At 36.5% G+C, this 16,323-nt stretch overlaps 1 protein-coding gene across 10 annotated transcripts in view; it reads left to right on the forward strand.

Annotated features, from left to right (window-relative positions):
- LOC136866151 (protein tramtrack, beta isoform) overlaps positions 1-16,323 on the forward strand; it is a 625,536-nt gene that overhangs the window by 350,740 nt on the left and 258,473 nt on the right. Inside the window, exon 5 of one of the 10 annotated variants that reach the window (XM_068226638.1) lies at positions 14,700-14,807. The exons of 8 other annotated variants lie outside the window; for them this stretch is intronic. In XM_068226638.1, the coding sequence (XP_068082739.1) occupies positions 14,700-14,746 (47 nt within the window). In that variant the 3' untranslated portion in view covers positions 14,747-14,807. Of the gene's footprint in view, positions 1-3,171; positions 3,396-14,699; positions 14,808-16,323 lie in introns of those variants that run through there. One more of the 10 variants, XM_067142868.2, reaches the window with a different exon arrangement.

A 16,323-nucleotide genomic window follows, 5' to 3' on the forward strand; every position in this document is an offset into this window, starting at 1 on the left:
CTTAGTAAAGATGACAGTTCTCTCTAGCAGATTCTGAGGGCAATAGTGTAGCTTCTCTCCTTTGGCTGTGAAATGCCTTAAAATTTTACATTTATATAAGTAGGGTTTGGACCCCACTGTCAGCAGCCCTGAAGATGGTTTTCTGTCGTTTCCCATTTTCACACCAGGCAAATGCTGGGGGCTGTACCTTAATTAAGGTCATGATCGCTTCTTTCCCACTCCTAGCCCTTTGCTATCCCATCATCACCATAAGACCTCTCTGTGTTAGTGCAACATAAATTGTAAAGTAACAAAAAAGTTAACAAAATAAAATTAATAAGTAGAAGGGAAAGGAGGAACTTATAGGGGGTTTTTACATTGTATGGTTACTGTCATTTTCTGGAGTTTCAAATCACAAATCTCATACATGTCGATATATGTTAAGCCCCAGTCATGGCTGTTCATTTAGTAAATACTAGCTTCACTCTGACACTCTTTCGTGACTTAGATATCTTCCTTTCACTGCCACCTATTGAGATAAAATCTGTGTAAATCAATGTTAAATAATTTATGCTGGACAAAAGAGACAAAGTCATTTCCTGTAAAACAGGAGTTTCTGTGGTTGTGTTTATGATATAAGCAGTCACATAAAACTACAAACTTGCTTCCTTGCTTAAAAAAAAAAAAGATGGAATAACTTTTCTCCTCTCTCCAATCAATTTAATTCCAGTAATATAATCATTCATCATCCTAGAGGTTTATGGCAAGCTACATTAGTATCCTGTCACCGTTACTTTTCAATATCTATGGTGAATATGCAATGAGAACTGCATTAGAAGGCTGGGACAAAGGGTTTTCCATTGGGGGATGCAAGATCAACAATCTGAGATTTGCTGATGACACCACCTTGATAGCATCATCTGAAGAGGAGTTGACAGAGCTGATCAAGAGAGTAGAGGAAGCAAGCCTAGAAATTGGATTACGCCTAAATTGACAGAAAACCAAAGTTATGATTGTTGATCGTAAGAACAACAACAGTCCACATATCAAACAGATTGGAGGGTGTGAAGTTGTACATCAGTATGTATACCTAGGCTCCTTACTATCCAATTCTGGTGGTTCCAAAGATGAAATAAAGCGCAGAATTGAAATAGCAAAGGTAGCAATGATCCGTCTGCGGAAGATCTGGAAAGATAACAACATCACCATTAAGACAAAAAAGAAGCTCGTTGAATCTCTAGTCTTCTCAGTCTTCTTGTATGGCGCAGAGACGTGGACCATCCTCAAACGTGATCGTGAACGGATAGAAAGCCTTGAAATGTGGTGCTGGAGGAAAATGTTCAGGATTCCTTGGACAGCTCATCGCACGAACACATCAATCCTGAACCAACTTCAGATAAAAGTTCGTCTATCGTGTAAGGTCTCTCAACGAATTGTATGCTACTTTGGACATATAATGCGCCGAGGTGGTAGTCTACAAAAGCTGATTGTTGAGGGCAAAGTCCAGGGAACCAGACAACGAGGACGAATACCAACGCGATGGATTGACATGGTGAACAGCCCCCTATAGTGTTTTCTCAGAGTAACCACATTGAAAGCTTTAGATAGGGAAGAATGGCGGAGTATGGTTCATCGGCTAGAGGGCTGAATATTATGATAGTCACGACACCTCAGTCATGAGCCAAAACGAAGAAGAAAAAGGAGACATTAGTCAGCATGATCCTACAAGGCTATGATAACTGAAGTTCCATCATCTGACCTTCACTTTGTTAGAATTAGGTTAAGTAGATTACCGTATTACACCTCCCAGTTCAGTGTTCATTTTTAACCTTTCTTTGTTCATACCTATCAGTTCTCCTGATTTAGGCAGTAGACTAATGATTCTTTTTTATTACTTCCTTATCAGTTAATTGTTTCTCCCAATTTTAAGTCAGTTATTGCAGAATTTAAAATATGTTTTGGAACTCTCACCATTTCAAAATATTGTTTCATTGGCTGAAAGTCTTCTCTTATTGGCCGCTGTGAATGCTGAAGTCCTTCTCTTAATGTTCACTACGAGTTGCTAAAGGTGCGTCTCGTATTAGTCACCCCGTGCCTAAAAGTCTCTTTATCAGTGGCAAATTTGAAATGAAAAGTGAATATCATGATGCTCTAATCAGCTTTTCTTTTTCTATCTTACATTGGATCATGATTTTGTTTGTGCTGGTCATGATTGTGGTGGTGTGGTTTGAATGAGTTCAATTATTTTAATTGGTTTTTAATGCAGTTAAGTTTTTAAAACGGTATGACGTGTGCGTTTGTGTGATAGAGCCAGAGGCAATGTTATTTTTTTGTGTAAGAGTTAGTTTAATTTACCATATTGGTTTTCATTATGATACAGATGGCATGTTCATTCAAGGTGATGTTAATTATTGGTAAGAAATATAATTCTGTTTTTGCAAAACAGTTTTCGGAACGGTTTCCATGTATTGCAGAATCGACAAAAGGCTTGTGCTTTGTAGTGTTTTAACTGTGTGGATTTTCAGCATTGCGATGTTTCCACAGTCTCCCAATTTTTCGTTTTCAAACATTGGTAGGTATTCCTGTCCTCAATACTAATACTGTCTTCAAGGAAACACTTAGTATACATCCAAGAAGATGGAGATGAATTCCAACTCGATTTATTTTATGCGGTGGGGATGCGGCACGTGTGCGGAGCTATTGTATACCGTCAAGTCCATAAGTGAACATTCTGCCAAGAGAAACCCGAAAATTTATTATTTTACTGAATTAATTCTATTTGAATTGGGGATTAATCACTTGGTTACTTTAGTAAAACACTTTTATCATCATCACATCAACTTTTTTTTTTTTTTACAACTTAATCGTGAAGAGTGACTGTCTTGTTGAATAGAAACCCGAGTTTAACTTCTGCTGCTAGGCCTACAAAGTTGAAGGCGAAGAAAGCTTTGCACTTGCATATTCACCACATTGCTTTTGCTTCTTGAAATTAGTTAGTTGTATATTTTCTCATATAGGTAAGCAAATGTTTGTGCTCATTTTTATTTTCTGTCCCAATGGCAATCATAGTGGAGAGTGATTAAGTTTCACTTAATCATGTTTGAACATAAAATGCTCTTCTCATACTTTTAATAGTAATTATAGATATAAGTATGGAATGAGACTGTGACAGATATTTTTCTTTGTTTACAGGCTTGCTATACCAAAAAGCAGAAATCAGGATGCTCTTTGATAAACTTCCAAAAGGTCTTGCAATGTGTAAGATTTGTGGAAAAACTGTGTCAAATATGAGAAATCACTATCTGTCTCATTTTCCTGAGCGCCATCAGTGTCCTGTATGTACCAAGACTTTCTCTCGCTCGGACAACGTACGGTTACATATGCGTCGTAAACATTGATTTTCCTCATGTAGATAAATGAAAACCATTAAATTGTTGAAACTGGTTGAAGGTAGCATACATTGTTATACAGTTATTAAATGATCTAGGGTCATCGAAACTGATTTTTCTTTTTTATTTTAAGGCAGACAAAGCAAATGTGAAGTATTGATGCAGATTTCAAGAATGCACATATATTTGAACCATTTTATTTTAAAAATAATGCAGTCCTATGTAAGTCATAATGATCAAAAGATTGAAATATAGCTAAAACAACATAGTAACCACTCAACGTTACCAAACACTTTCAGTGTTTTTATTTCAATGAATACTCACATCATTATAAATTGAAACATTATGGTAGTCTGGGGAATATTCCAAATAGTGTGTATGTCTTAAAGTTGACAGGCATAGTGGTATTTTGTTTGTGATTTTGGTGTAAATTGACCTCATCCATTACAGTTGTTATTAACACAGCCAGTAAATTTGGAACTTTCTGTACAACAAATGGACACAAGTCACTTAGCGCCCATAATATGAATCAGTTTTATATATGGCAATATTTTTCCCCACAGTTCAGCAAGCTTGAAAATACCCTTGTGATTAAACTCCATATGAGAAGCCCACAACCACCGCTGCATTACTTCCATTATGTCTTCCATTATCTTGTAGCATTGACCTTGTATTTGATCCTTCAATAAACTGAAAATATGGGGTTTGTGGTTATGGTGGTCATTACTGTTCTTAAGGATAATTATGCAACCATTTGTTCTGATGTCCTTGATATCAGGCCCCTTAAAATAACAATCATCATGCAACCATTTCCTCTTACCTCTAAACTGAAGAGTGAGGGTATTTGAAAAAGAGAGAGAAGGACCACTAAACCATGAAATTGAAACGCTCCCTGGGCCTAACAATCCTATTACAATCTACAGTCACCGAGCTCAGTAGCTGCAGTCGCTTAAGTGCGGCCAGTATCCAGTATTTGGGAGTAGGTTCGAACCCTACTGTCGGCAGCCCTGAAAATGTTTTTCCGTGGTTTCCCATTTTCGCACCAGGCAAATGCTGGGGCTGTACCTTAATTAAGGCCACGGCCACTTCCTTCCCACTCCTAGCCCTTCCCTGTCCCATCGTTGCCATAAGACCTATCTGTGTCGGTGCGATGTAAAGCAACTAGCAAAAGAAAAAAACAATCTACAGTCAAAACATTCTCAGTTGGGTTAAAGTTTGTCCCACAAGGCAGCCGGTTCTGCCTTACAAACCATTGTTGTAGACTTCTAGACTGAAGGCGAGTCCTGCTGGAAATTAATAACACTTTCAAGATAAAGCATTTTCTTAAACTCCCTTATCCACCATGCTCTACTTTTTAAAATCTATCTGCTGACAGGTTACATTGTAGGCAAAAATCTGAGAATATATTTTTGTGCTTATGAATGTTGGCTGTTTTTAATTTGTTATCCACCTACTTCACACACTTTCTGCAGGACAACAGGTCAGTCTTCATCAGTACCTAGCAAGCTTTCTTGATCAAATGTATTGAGTTGTGTGTTAACACTTGATGTGATAAAGTGGTGGTTGTTTTTATTGTTCGGGTTGTCAGTCCATAGATCAGTTTGATCCAGATTCCCATACTACTGTATCCCGTACTAAATTTTTCATTTTTACATGACTACTGCATCCTGCATCTACTTAAACCTGTTTGTCATATTCATGCAGTGGCCTACCCCTAGGATTCAAACCCCCTACACGTCCTTCACAAACCAACTGAACAAGTCCTGAATATCTAAAGATGTGTATTTTCTATCCCTTGTTGTGATGAAATTTTGCCAAATCATTCTGCTCTCACGAACTTGATTCTGTAACTCATAATTTCTGAACTATTTACCCTTCTCGTCTTCAACCTTTTTTGTATTATCACCTATCTAAACATTCTATCCTCTTTCTTTCCACAGCAGTTACTGTCCGTGTTTCACTTCCATTTTCGCTCCACACAGAAGTCTTGAAAAATATATTTCTAAAGTGCATGTAAAGTACATGTTTGCAGGAACAAATTTTGTGTCTTAAGAAAGGCATTCCTTCCTGAGAGCAATCTACATATTATGTAGTCTTCACTTCTGTCATCAGATTACTTATTTTAATGCCCACCAGGTGGCTGTTATCAGTAAGGCATCCAGTCTTTATGGTCTGACAATGTGGTTAGCCAGTTCAAGACCCATTGGTGGAAAAAAATTTCACCATCAGAACGTTGGCCAGCAGGTTGGATGGTGATATACAATTTATAATCACAGGATTGCATGTCAAAAGTCTGGATTCAATTCCAAGCCTCTCTCCAATGTTCATATGGATTCAGAACATACACCGCTGTTGATGGTGTATTGTCTGTCAAATGGGGACGTTAAGTCTTGAGAGGACCCCTTGATGTTATTCGAAAGGAGTAGGCTATGTGACGGCACCAGATTTCACTCTCTCCTCATTACTATCATCCCATATCCAGATGCGAATATCGCCCTTGGGCATGAAATTGAAAGTCCTTCACCGAGCGAGCCGAACATGTCCTCGGACCCTCCCGGTACAGATAGATAGATAGATAGATACATTTCATTTCCTAATCTACTATAATACATCATGCATCGCATGACTTGTGTTGTTATTGTTTGGTTCATCAGTCCATTGATTGATTTGATACAGATCCCCATGCTGCCCTATCCTGTGCTAATCTTTTTATTTTTATGTAACTACTACATCCTACATCTACTCTAATCTGTTTTTCGTATTCATGCCTTGGTCTACCCCTGCCGCTTTTACCACCTGCACTTATCTCAAAAATTAACTGAACAAACCCTGGGTGTCTTTTAAGATGTGCTCTATCATTCTGTCTCTTCTTCTGCTCAAATTTTGCCAAATTATTCTCCTCTCAACAATTTGATTTGGTATCTCTTAATTTGTGATTCGATCCACCCATCTCACCTTCAGCATTTTTCTGCAACACCACATTTCAAAAGCTTCTATTCTCTTTCTTCTGAGCTTGTTATCGCTCTTGTTTCACATCCATACAATGCCATGCTCCATACAAAAGTCTTCAAAAATGTCTTTCTAATTCCTATATCAGTGTTCGAAGTGAGCAAATTTCTTTTCTTAAGAAAGGCCTTACTTGCTTGTGCTAGTCTGCATTTTATGCCCTCACTTCTACCATAGTTAGTTATTCTACTGCCCAAGTAACAATATTCATCTAATTCATTAAGACTTAATTTCCTAATCTAATATTTCCTGCATCACCAGATTTCATACAACTGCACTCCATTTACCTTTGTTTAGGCTTTACTTATTTTCATCTTGTACTCCTTCACAAAGACTTTTTTTTTTTTTTTTTTTTGCTAGGGGCTTTACGTCGCACCGACACAGATAGGTCTTATGGCGACGACACAAAGACTGTGTCCATACCATTCAGCAGTTTCTCCAGATCTTCCGCAGGCTCAGATAGAATAACAGTATCATAGTCAAATCTCAGAGTTTTGATTTCCGCTCCTTGGATTGTGATTCCTTATCCAAATTCCTCTTTGATTTCCTTTATCGCCTGAAAAGGAGAGGACACAAACTGCAGCCTTGCCTTACTATGGACTGATTTTTGTACAGATTGTAGATAATTCTTCTTCCTCAGTATCTAATTCCAATCACCTTCATAATCTCAAATAGTCCAATCAGAAATATCAAATGCCTATTCTAGATCTACAAATGCCATGTATGTAAGCTTTCTTTCTTCGATCATCTTAAGTTGAAATGTAAAGTCAGGATCGCTTCACGTGTTCCTACATTTCTTCTGAAGCCAAATTGATCTTCTGCCAACTCGGCTTCAATTTGTCTTTTCATTCTTCTGTAAATAATACGTGTTAAAATTTTGCAAGCGTGAGATACTACACTAATACTGTAATGTGGTTGTTTTCATACTTGTCACCACATGATTTCTTGGGAATAAGTATAATTAATTCACATGGCACTTCTCCTGTATCATACATCTTGCACACTAAATGTAATAACCTCCCCATGCTGGTTTCTCCTAAAGTGGTTGGTAATTCTGAGAGTATGTCATCAATTCCAGGTGCCTTGTTCCTATTTAGGTCTCTCAAGGCTCTGCCAAATTCTTACCTCAAAATTGGGTCTTCGATTTCATCAACATCAATAGTTTCTTCTTGTTCCGGAACCTTATCATCTACTTTTTTTTCTTGTTACAATTGTTGAATAAGTTCCTGCCATCTTTCTGCCTTGTCTTCTTTCCCTAGAAGTGGTTTTCCATCTGAGCCACTCCCAAAGGCAGGATTCATTATTTACTGAATAAAAATACAGGACACTTAAACATTCCTTGCAACACTATTTATGAAAGAAAGCTCTATTCTAAACACTGTGTCTAACTGGGTGCAAGAATATGATACCCTTAGTTATTTTTATTAATATTTTTAGTCTGGAACATTCTAATCATCACAGTCTACTGTCTTCTTCAATCTTTGTGTAATTATGTGATGAGTGTACCTGATCCAAAAGAATACTGTTCTGGTCATGCCATCAACTTTCAGATTATAAACTGTGAACTTCATTGCATTCCTTGTGGTAAAATAGTTTCACAGTTGGCATAGATTTTACCATCTCTACATTCAGCCTGTATTTTTGTTGGTTCATAATGAATTCATTAATGAGAACTATCATTCTACACTCACATTAGTACTTCAAATACGAAGTAAAATCCAGTCACAATTTTTAGACTCTTTAATTCAGTCACGTCTACACACTTTAACAATTCTACCCAATTTTCATCGATTGTTTTACGTTCTTTCATTTCAACACCCTAATTGATGACTTGAACAATATTACTTCATCAAATAGTTCTGCTACATTTATCGCTGAATTATATCTTCCCAAGTGGAAGTATGATTAATGTTCTTCAATTAGACCCAGGTCATGCCATCAACTTCAAGATTATTACACCATTCTCTGATATGCTGCATGTATGTGCTGTAAAAGTCGTATAATATCAAAAAAAAAAAAATCCTTTCTTGTTATATAGCCTTCATCAGTGTAAGTAGATAACAGAGATTCTTGATTAATTGGTAGGAAATTGTTGTTGCTCCTTAACTGAAGCTTTCTCAAGAGATCACCAACTGCAGAATTTGTTTCAACAAGTCACTTTCCCTCCTATAGCATTTATTAGTGAATGAAACCATTGACACTAGAATTTCAGAATTTTGGTTGAGGGTTTCTGAAATAGTCTTCCAGAGAAATAAGGTGATTTGTCACGTGATAAAAAGTATCAACCTAACCGTAGTTGAAGAAAGTATAATGTTAATGGCTCACAAAAGTCATCTTGTGTTAGAGAACTCTGTTTATATTTCACTTCTACAAATTTGTGAAACTCTTGCAGATTCTGCACCCTAACAGTGTATACATAAAAACATTGGTATATTTTCATAATCACTGATTGCATATTTATTAACCCTTTCCAGCCCAAATTATCTGCAGTGATGGAAAAAAATATTTTCCTGTGAATTTCATCTAAAATGTGCGTCCTGAACATGAAACCACCAATATTTAATTTTTGTCGGACTCTCATATGATCAATATTTTGTGACGCCATATGGCATCATTGGGCACACGCGATGCAAGTCCTCATGAAATGTTCTTCAAATTGTGAACCTGAAATACAATCGTAATACCATTTGTATAAATGCTCCATTGTTAAAACCGGTTCTCCTGACTATAAAATAGTACTTTTACCAACATACACTTCAAAATCGTAGACAATACCACTAAAACCAGCTCGAGCAAAAACTTTTACACCCCATTTATGAGGCTTATTTTTCATGTATCGTTTCAATGAACTTCGCCCTTTGAACGGTATTATAATTTCATCTACAGAATTGTACTCCTCGGGCTCAATATCAGCGAATCTAGCTCTGATGGCATCAATAAAAGGCCTGACTTTGAAACGTTTATCACACTCTGGATGATCACGTGACTTCATATTATCATCGTTGATGTGGAAGAAGTTTCTGAGTTTGTCAAACCTATTGCGGTACATAATGTCAGCAATTGGGGCGAATCTGGTTGCTTGTGCCCAGTATGTTCTGTAACTTGGCATCCTGACTATGCCTGACAGAATGTGAATTCCCAGAAATTGCTCTATTTTATTCTTATTTGTGCTCAGTGAGGATCAAGTTTTCTGAACACAGTATAAATCTGAGTTGCCTACAAAATTGTCCTTGAGAGAAGCTGTACAAAATTGTTTGAAATATTCATATGGAGTCATTTCACCTGGTAGAACAGAGTGATTCACTGTGCACTCTGAATAAATAGGTTCTAAGATTTTACACCACAACCTTGAGTCCCTCTGCCTCTCATTGGGTACTGGTGAGACAGAAGTAGATGTTTTTGCCTGAAGTCGATGAGCCAACGGTATTACATCTTCATGCAAATTAGGTTCAACGTTTACTTCAAAATTCAGCCCCACTTCCGGAATAGTATTTGGCACTGGTTCTGCAACTGTATTTGGTGTTGTTACTTCTTCCTTGTGATCATCATTACTGATATCAACGTCAGATATGTCACTTTCCGGAAGAAGAATGACCTCTTTCTCAGATAAAAGTTTTCACTTAATGGATTCATCTAGAAAAATAAAGTGAATAAATAGTACACAACAATTTGAAATGCAACTTCTAACAAAAATTTATTATGATATAATTTGGAATAGTAGGCTACTTATTTCAGTTGTGCTGTTTATTAGCAGGTTTTCTTACATTTAATGATCAAAATATACTGTTATGCATTTATATAATATCGCAAAACAACCAGTAATAATAAGAAAGGCCGCTGAATAAAAATCGAATTGCCTCAGATAAACGTAACCTAAGACATGGCTGCTGCCCATTGATGCCATATGGCATCATACATATTTACACACACAGAAAACCTGTCAAGCTTAACATAACAAAAAATTACATACAGAATATTTATATTACATCCTTTATCTCCAAAATAACACAATTTGAAACAAAAATGAATAGTACTTACAATAAAACATGTTATAATGCAGTGAGGTGTGAAGGAGTCTCCAATTCCAAGTTGACATGATCATAGAACATGCATTATTCTTCGGCGATGTTCAACTACTGAACTGCTCCAGTGCTACCAATGAACTCCTAACACCACAACGTATCCTACCATAATGTAATATGGCATTCAAGATAATTTTCAAAGCACAGAAAAAACGTTAAATATCATGGTGCCATATGGCATCATTGGGCTGGAAAGGGTTAACAATGTATCTGCTGCTGACTACATGGCATTGTTGATTAAATGTGCAGAACAGCCAGCACAAAGAATAACAATTTGACCATGATTTCAATTTATAATTTTTTATTTACTTTTTTATTTGCTTTACATCACACCAATACAGATAGGTCTTATGGCGACGATGGGATAGGAAAGGCCTAGGGAGTGGGAATAGCAGCAGGCAGTTCTTGACCCATCTGATATGGCTGCACCTACAGTTTGGTTGCCTGTTTCATTGGCATGCACAAGACTATGTTCTGTGGCAAGGTGAAATGAAATGGTGTATGGCTTTTAGTGCTGGGATTGTCTGAGGACATATTTGGCTTTGCCAGGTGCAGGTCTTTTGATTTGACGGCCGTAAGCGACCTGCACGTCACGATGAGGATGAAATGATGATGAAAACGACACATACACCCAGCTCCCATGCCTGCGAAATTAATCAATGATGGTTAAAATTTCCAACCCTGCCGGGAATCGAACCCGGGACCCCTGTGACCAAAGGCCAGCACGCTGACCATTTAGCCATGGAGGCAGACTGTGGCAAGGTGAATGGGTGGTATATCATTAGAAATACATTCTGCAGGGAATAATCATACTTGTAAAAAGAAAATGCACAACATGTTACTGTTTAGCTGTAGCTCTCCTCAAGCAAAGTAGTCATGTTGATTACTGAATTGCACAAATACTTGGATATCTTACAGAAGTTACTTAAATTCGATGATCTCGATGTTAGGCGTCTAATTATTGTCATTCACCGTATCATTAAGTTATGCAACATCTCACTAGGCAACGCTGGTATGTCATGTACACTATTAGACACTAGCTCATACCATTTTCAGCTGTTCTGTGTCACTGTTTGATATGGAATCTGTGATTGTGACTTGTACTTCTTCTCCACATTTGTTAGGACTTCTTGTAATGGTTATAGATTTTGATGTTATAGTCCTGTATTGGAAACATTTTCAATAAGAGAGAAGTATTTTTTTACAAAACATTGCAATTTTACAGAAGAATTTCAGAGTACATAATCAGTTGTGAAGACATACTCCTAGAATGCTATTATATGTTGAAATATTTGATTTTGTTTATAATTTGTTAAGTGAATAACCTTTGAAAGAAATGTTAAAACTTATCAAAATGATGTTTTGTTATCAGAGAAGGTCATTTTTATCAGTTGTTGAATATATTTATATCATTTAAGATATGTTTAAGTATAAAGAAATATAACTACTATTACAAAACATATGCGTTATAATAATTAAATTATACCCTGTAGTTCCTTAAGCACATTGAAAATGTTTATCTCACCTAAGTATTTAAGTATAAAAAATATTATAACTATTATTAAAATACATATGATATGTTTGAATAATTATTTAGTTAAAATTTAAATGTATAATTATATCTGAAGTATTCAAGCTGTAGTTAAGTGTTTTTTTAAATGTATTTAAATACAAGCAGTTGCATTTCTTACGTACTTCATATTGCATTTGTAAAGTAATTTTTTTGCTGACCAATGTTGTCTGCTTCGTAAGAAATGTAGCCGCTCATTTGTGCAGTAACAGGTGTGCATACATATAGAAAACATTGATGCAAAATAATATGTTGTGTGTTTCACTTGGTGAAAAAATTTTAATCCCAGATTACTTTGAGTGGGTGATCAAATTGATCAGTATAAATTAATTTCTTAGTCATAAACCAAACTGGCATAACAAAAACATAAGTACCGGTAAGAGAAACACATACAGTATATTAGAATATGCACAGTACAGTCTTGTGTTAAGATTTGTTTGATTCATTAAGTCATCATTTTCAGTCCAAGAAAAACTATTCATTTTAATATTAGTTATTTTATAGTTTATCAGATTATTATTTATTTCTCTATGTCTATACATTATGATTGTATATTAATGGATTTCATATTACTTACTATACCTCCAGATCGAGTAGTTCAGGCAGTAGAGCACTGGCCTTCTGATTCCAAGTAGGCAGGTTCAATCCTGGCTCACTCTGGTGGTATTTGAAGGTGCACCAGCATTTAAAAGAACTCTTACGGGACAAACATCTGGCATCTCGGTGTCTCCAAAAACCATAAAAGTAGTTGGGACATAAAAGAAAATAAGAACAATAATAACATAATATACAAGTTCATTGAATATTCAACTACAGACTGGGCTGTTGTCACAAAGTTATGCCAATCTGTACAGTTATTTGTGGCCCTTTTCATTGCTTTGTAGTTTCCCATTCTGGTATCTTCCTGGATTTGCTTGAAATTGTTCATCTTGGTCTTCCTCGAGGTCACTTTCTGTTAATGAATCCTTCTACAATAATTGTCATCAGCTGTAAATGGTGTTAAGGTTTGGCCCCTCCAAGAAAGGCGTCTTTTGCAAATCAGTTTTATCAGAGATCTCTTCTGATTGACTCTGTGGAGTACCTTGGTATTTGCCACCATTTCTTTCCATGAAACTTTAATGACCCTATGGAGACGCCTCATTTCGAAGTCCTCAAGATACTTTACATAACTTCTGTTTATTGTCCATGTTTTGAGGTGTACCACAGAACAGTCCTAACAGATGCATGTAAGATCCTTATACGAAGGGGTAGGCTGAGTTTATCTTTACCTGGGAGGTAATTTCGCTAATGCTATTGTATTTGATCCTAAGCAATCTTATCACATTACCTCAAGAGAAACCATATGCCCTCGCAGCTTCTCCTTGGCTATAACCTGATCAAAAGTTTAACATCATAAATTTATGCTTGTATCTCACATTGATATATCCACTCACTGGAAAGAATTCCCTGACGATTTTTAGATAATGCCAACAAAATTATTAAGAGTACTCTCAAGGAGATTTTATCACTTTCAGCTGACACACTGGGTGCAGTGATCTATTCTGCCAAAGCAGTTAAAGGTCTGGGTCTGTTCTGAGCAAGGTGGGAAGCTGACAAAGCTGACAGTAAGAACATCGAAGCAGTGAGAAACCTTGAAGTCGAAAGTGTACATTGTGCATCCACCTTTAACATAAAATGTCTCACCGAAAATGCTGCTAAATTGCAGATACATGGTGGCCTGTTCGACACCATGAAACTCGGATCTCTCAGAGACAAGGAATATAAAAAATGGTGCCTATTAAAACCGAAACGTACCGGTAATTGAATCTAACACCATGCTAGAGAGAAGCTGAACGGAAAAATACGCAAGAACGTTATTACAGGATTGGAGTTTCACTGATTTCAGTGTTTGAGACCATCCTGATGGTCATGTTATTGCTCCATCATCACAAAAAGAAAGCTTGTCTTGTTTTATAGTACAGTACCATTACTAAAAGATAACTGCACGTTGGCAGATATGAAACGTGTCAGTTACTGCTGTCTGTAGAAATGCTTTTGCAGGCTGTTGTCAGGGAGGGGAACCAGCGGAACTGGTTATTATTAATTATTCATCTTTTATTACCGAACCAACTTTGCGTAGTGTTCGTCCGGTCTCGGCCCGCGGTAGTTAATTGTCGAATATGAATAAATAACTCGCACTGTGTTAAACAAAACTAACAAGCACGTATATGTACAATGTTACTACTCAGGCATTTCAGCAACTTGACTAAAATGGGAATTTCTATCTACTACTACAGTGGCAGTTGGTGATTATTCTATTGGCGGTGCCAGAAAATTCAAAATTTGTAAGCAAATCTTTCAAAGTTGCAGTACTATAAGTTACATGACAATTATTTAACTGTGCTATTGTACCAGACCATTTTTGTAGTGAAGTATCACTTGAAGCAAATTTAGAAATTGAAGAACTAATATAAACATTTACTTTAATCCACATGCATTGTTCTTTAAATTTCTGTTTTAAGAAAATTATTAATCAAATTTACAACTTCTCAGAAAAAAATAATTATGAAGAAAACATGTAGGGTCTATTCACCAAAAGTATTTGTTCCAGGATATATAGATATTAGTCATATTGAAAAATTGTTCATAGTTCTATAGAATATAATGCCTGATCTTTTATGTTTTGTTTGTCAGGCTGCTCATGTCTGCTGTTGTACAGACTTCTGCTGGTCACCTCTTAATCTCCACTGACTTCCAGTGATGTTCATTTTGCGATACCAATGGTGTCTTTCAGTCTTTTCACCGAATACTTGCAAGTATTTTCTGATGTCATTTAACCTAACAGGTTGGTGACATGTATAAGATTGAATACCAGTACGCACATGAAATATGGAAGGGACTAGGGCATTATTGTATATTTTTCTATGTAAGCCTAGAATAAATTTCATTTACAGATGATTTTATCTTGAAGAGATTTACTTGCATGTGAAAGAACTCCTGAAAGACAAAATTCTGGTACCTCAGCATCTCCAAAAACCGAAAAAGTAGTTAGTGGGACGTAAATCCAATAATATTATTAAGAAAATACTATAATACCTGCTTTGATTCCATCTAAATGCCGTATAAAAACTTGAAAGTGTAACCTTTATTCAAAAGATATATTATTAGTCCATTTAGAATTTCCAGTTACTTTCATCATCATCATCTTCATTTCCCATTTCCAGCTTCCCAGGTCGGGTTGTGAATCAAGGACCTCCATCGCTGCCTGTCTCTCCACCACTCTTCTCCTTTTTTAAGTACATCTTCTGGTTTTCCTCCCCTCTTCTCTATGCACTCCCACACTGAATATGTCCACCTCTTTCGGGGTCTTCCTTGTGGTCTCTTTCCTGTTAACTTCTCTAAAAAAGTTTTTTTTTTTTTTTTTTGCACTCTCTCTTCTCCTATTCTCATCATATCCCCGTACCACTTTAGCTTTGTTGTTTCTTTCCTGACTTGAAGTTTCAAAATTCCTGTCCTTTTCCTTATCTCTTCATTTCTAATTCTAGCCTTCCTTTCTGGTCTTGCCCTTGGTACCTCTTTGGAATTTCATCTCTGCTGCCTGTATTCTACTCTACTCTTGTTTTGTTATAGTCCACGATCCAGCTGCATGGGTTCATAATAGGTTGAATATAATACTTTCTTACATTTCTTTGGTACATCTAGGTTCCACAAAATATCCCTTAAACTCTGGTAGAAGCTATTTGCTCGTTATTCTTTTTCCAGTTTCCTCGGTAATCTTTCCGTCTTCTGTGATCACTCTTCCCAAGTACTTGAAACTTTTAACCACTTCTAGAATTTTACCATTCAGTTTTATCTTTCGTCTTCCTTCCTTCCTTCCTTCCTTCCTTCCTTCCTTCCTTCCTTCCTTCCCCTTGTCATCACTGTTGTTTTTCTTTTCTCTGTGCTTACTTTCATCCCAAATTTTTCTATCTCTTGATTCCATACATCTACTTGTTTTTGCACTTCTGTTTCATCGTCTCCCCACATCAGTATATCATCTGCAAACAACATGGCTTTTGTTGCCTGTCTTCCCAATCTTTTTTTAATGTTCTTATGAATTTCATCCATGATTATGATGAATAGTATGGGAGATAGTGCACTTTCCTGTCAGAGACCAGTTTAAACTTTAAACCATTTTGTTTTTCCTATATTAGTCTTCACACTACAGTACTAACATAATTTTTGTACATAGCTTTTATCATTTGCACTTCCACTCTGTTAACTTGTTTCTTCCTTAATGTGTCCCATACCAACTGTCTGGCCACACTGTCAGTTACTT

The sequence above is a fragment of the Anabrus simplex genome, chromosome 3 (genome assembly GCF_040414725.1).
Source record: "Anabrus simplex isolate iqAnaSimp1 chromosome 3, ASM4041472v1, whole genome shotgun sequence".
In the NCBI taxonomy this organism is placed as follows: domain Eukaryota; kingdom Metazoa; phylum Arthropoda; class Insecta; order Orthoptera; family Tettigoniidae; genus Anabrus; species Anabrus simplex.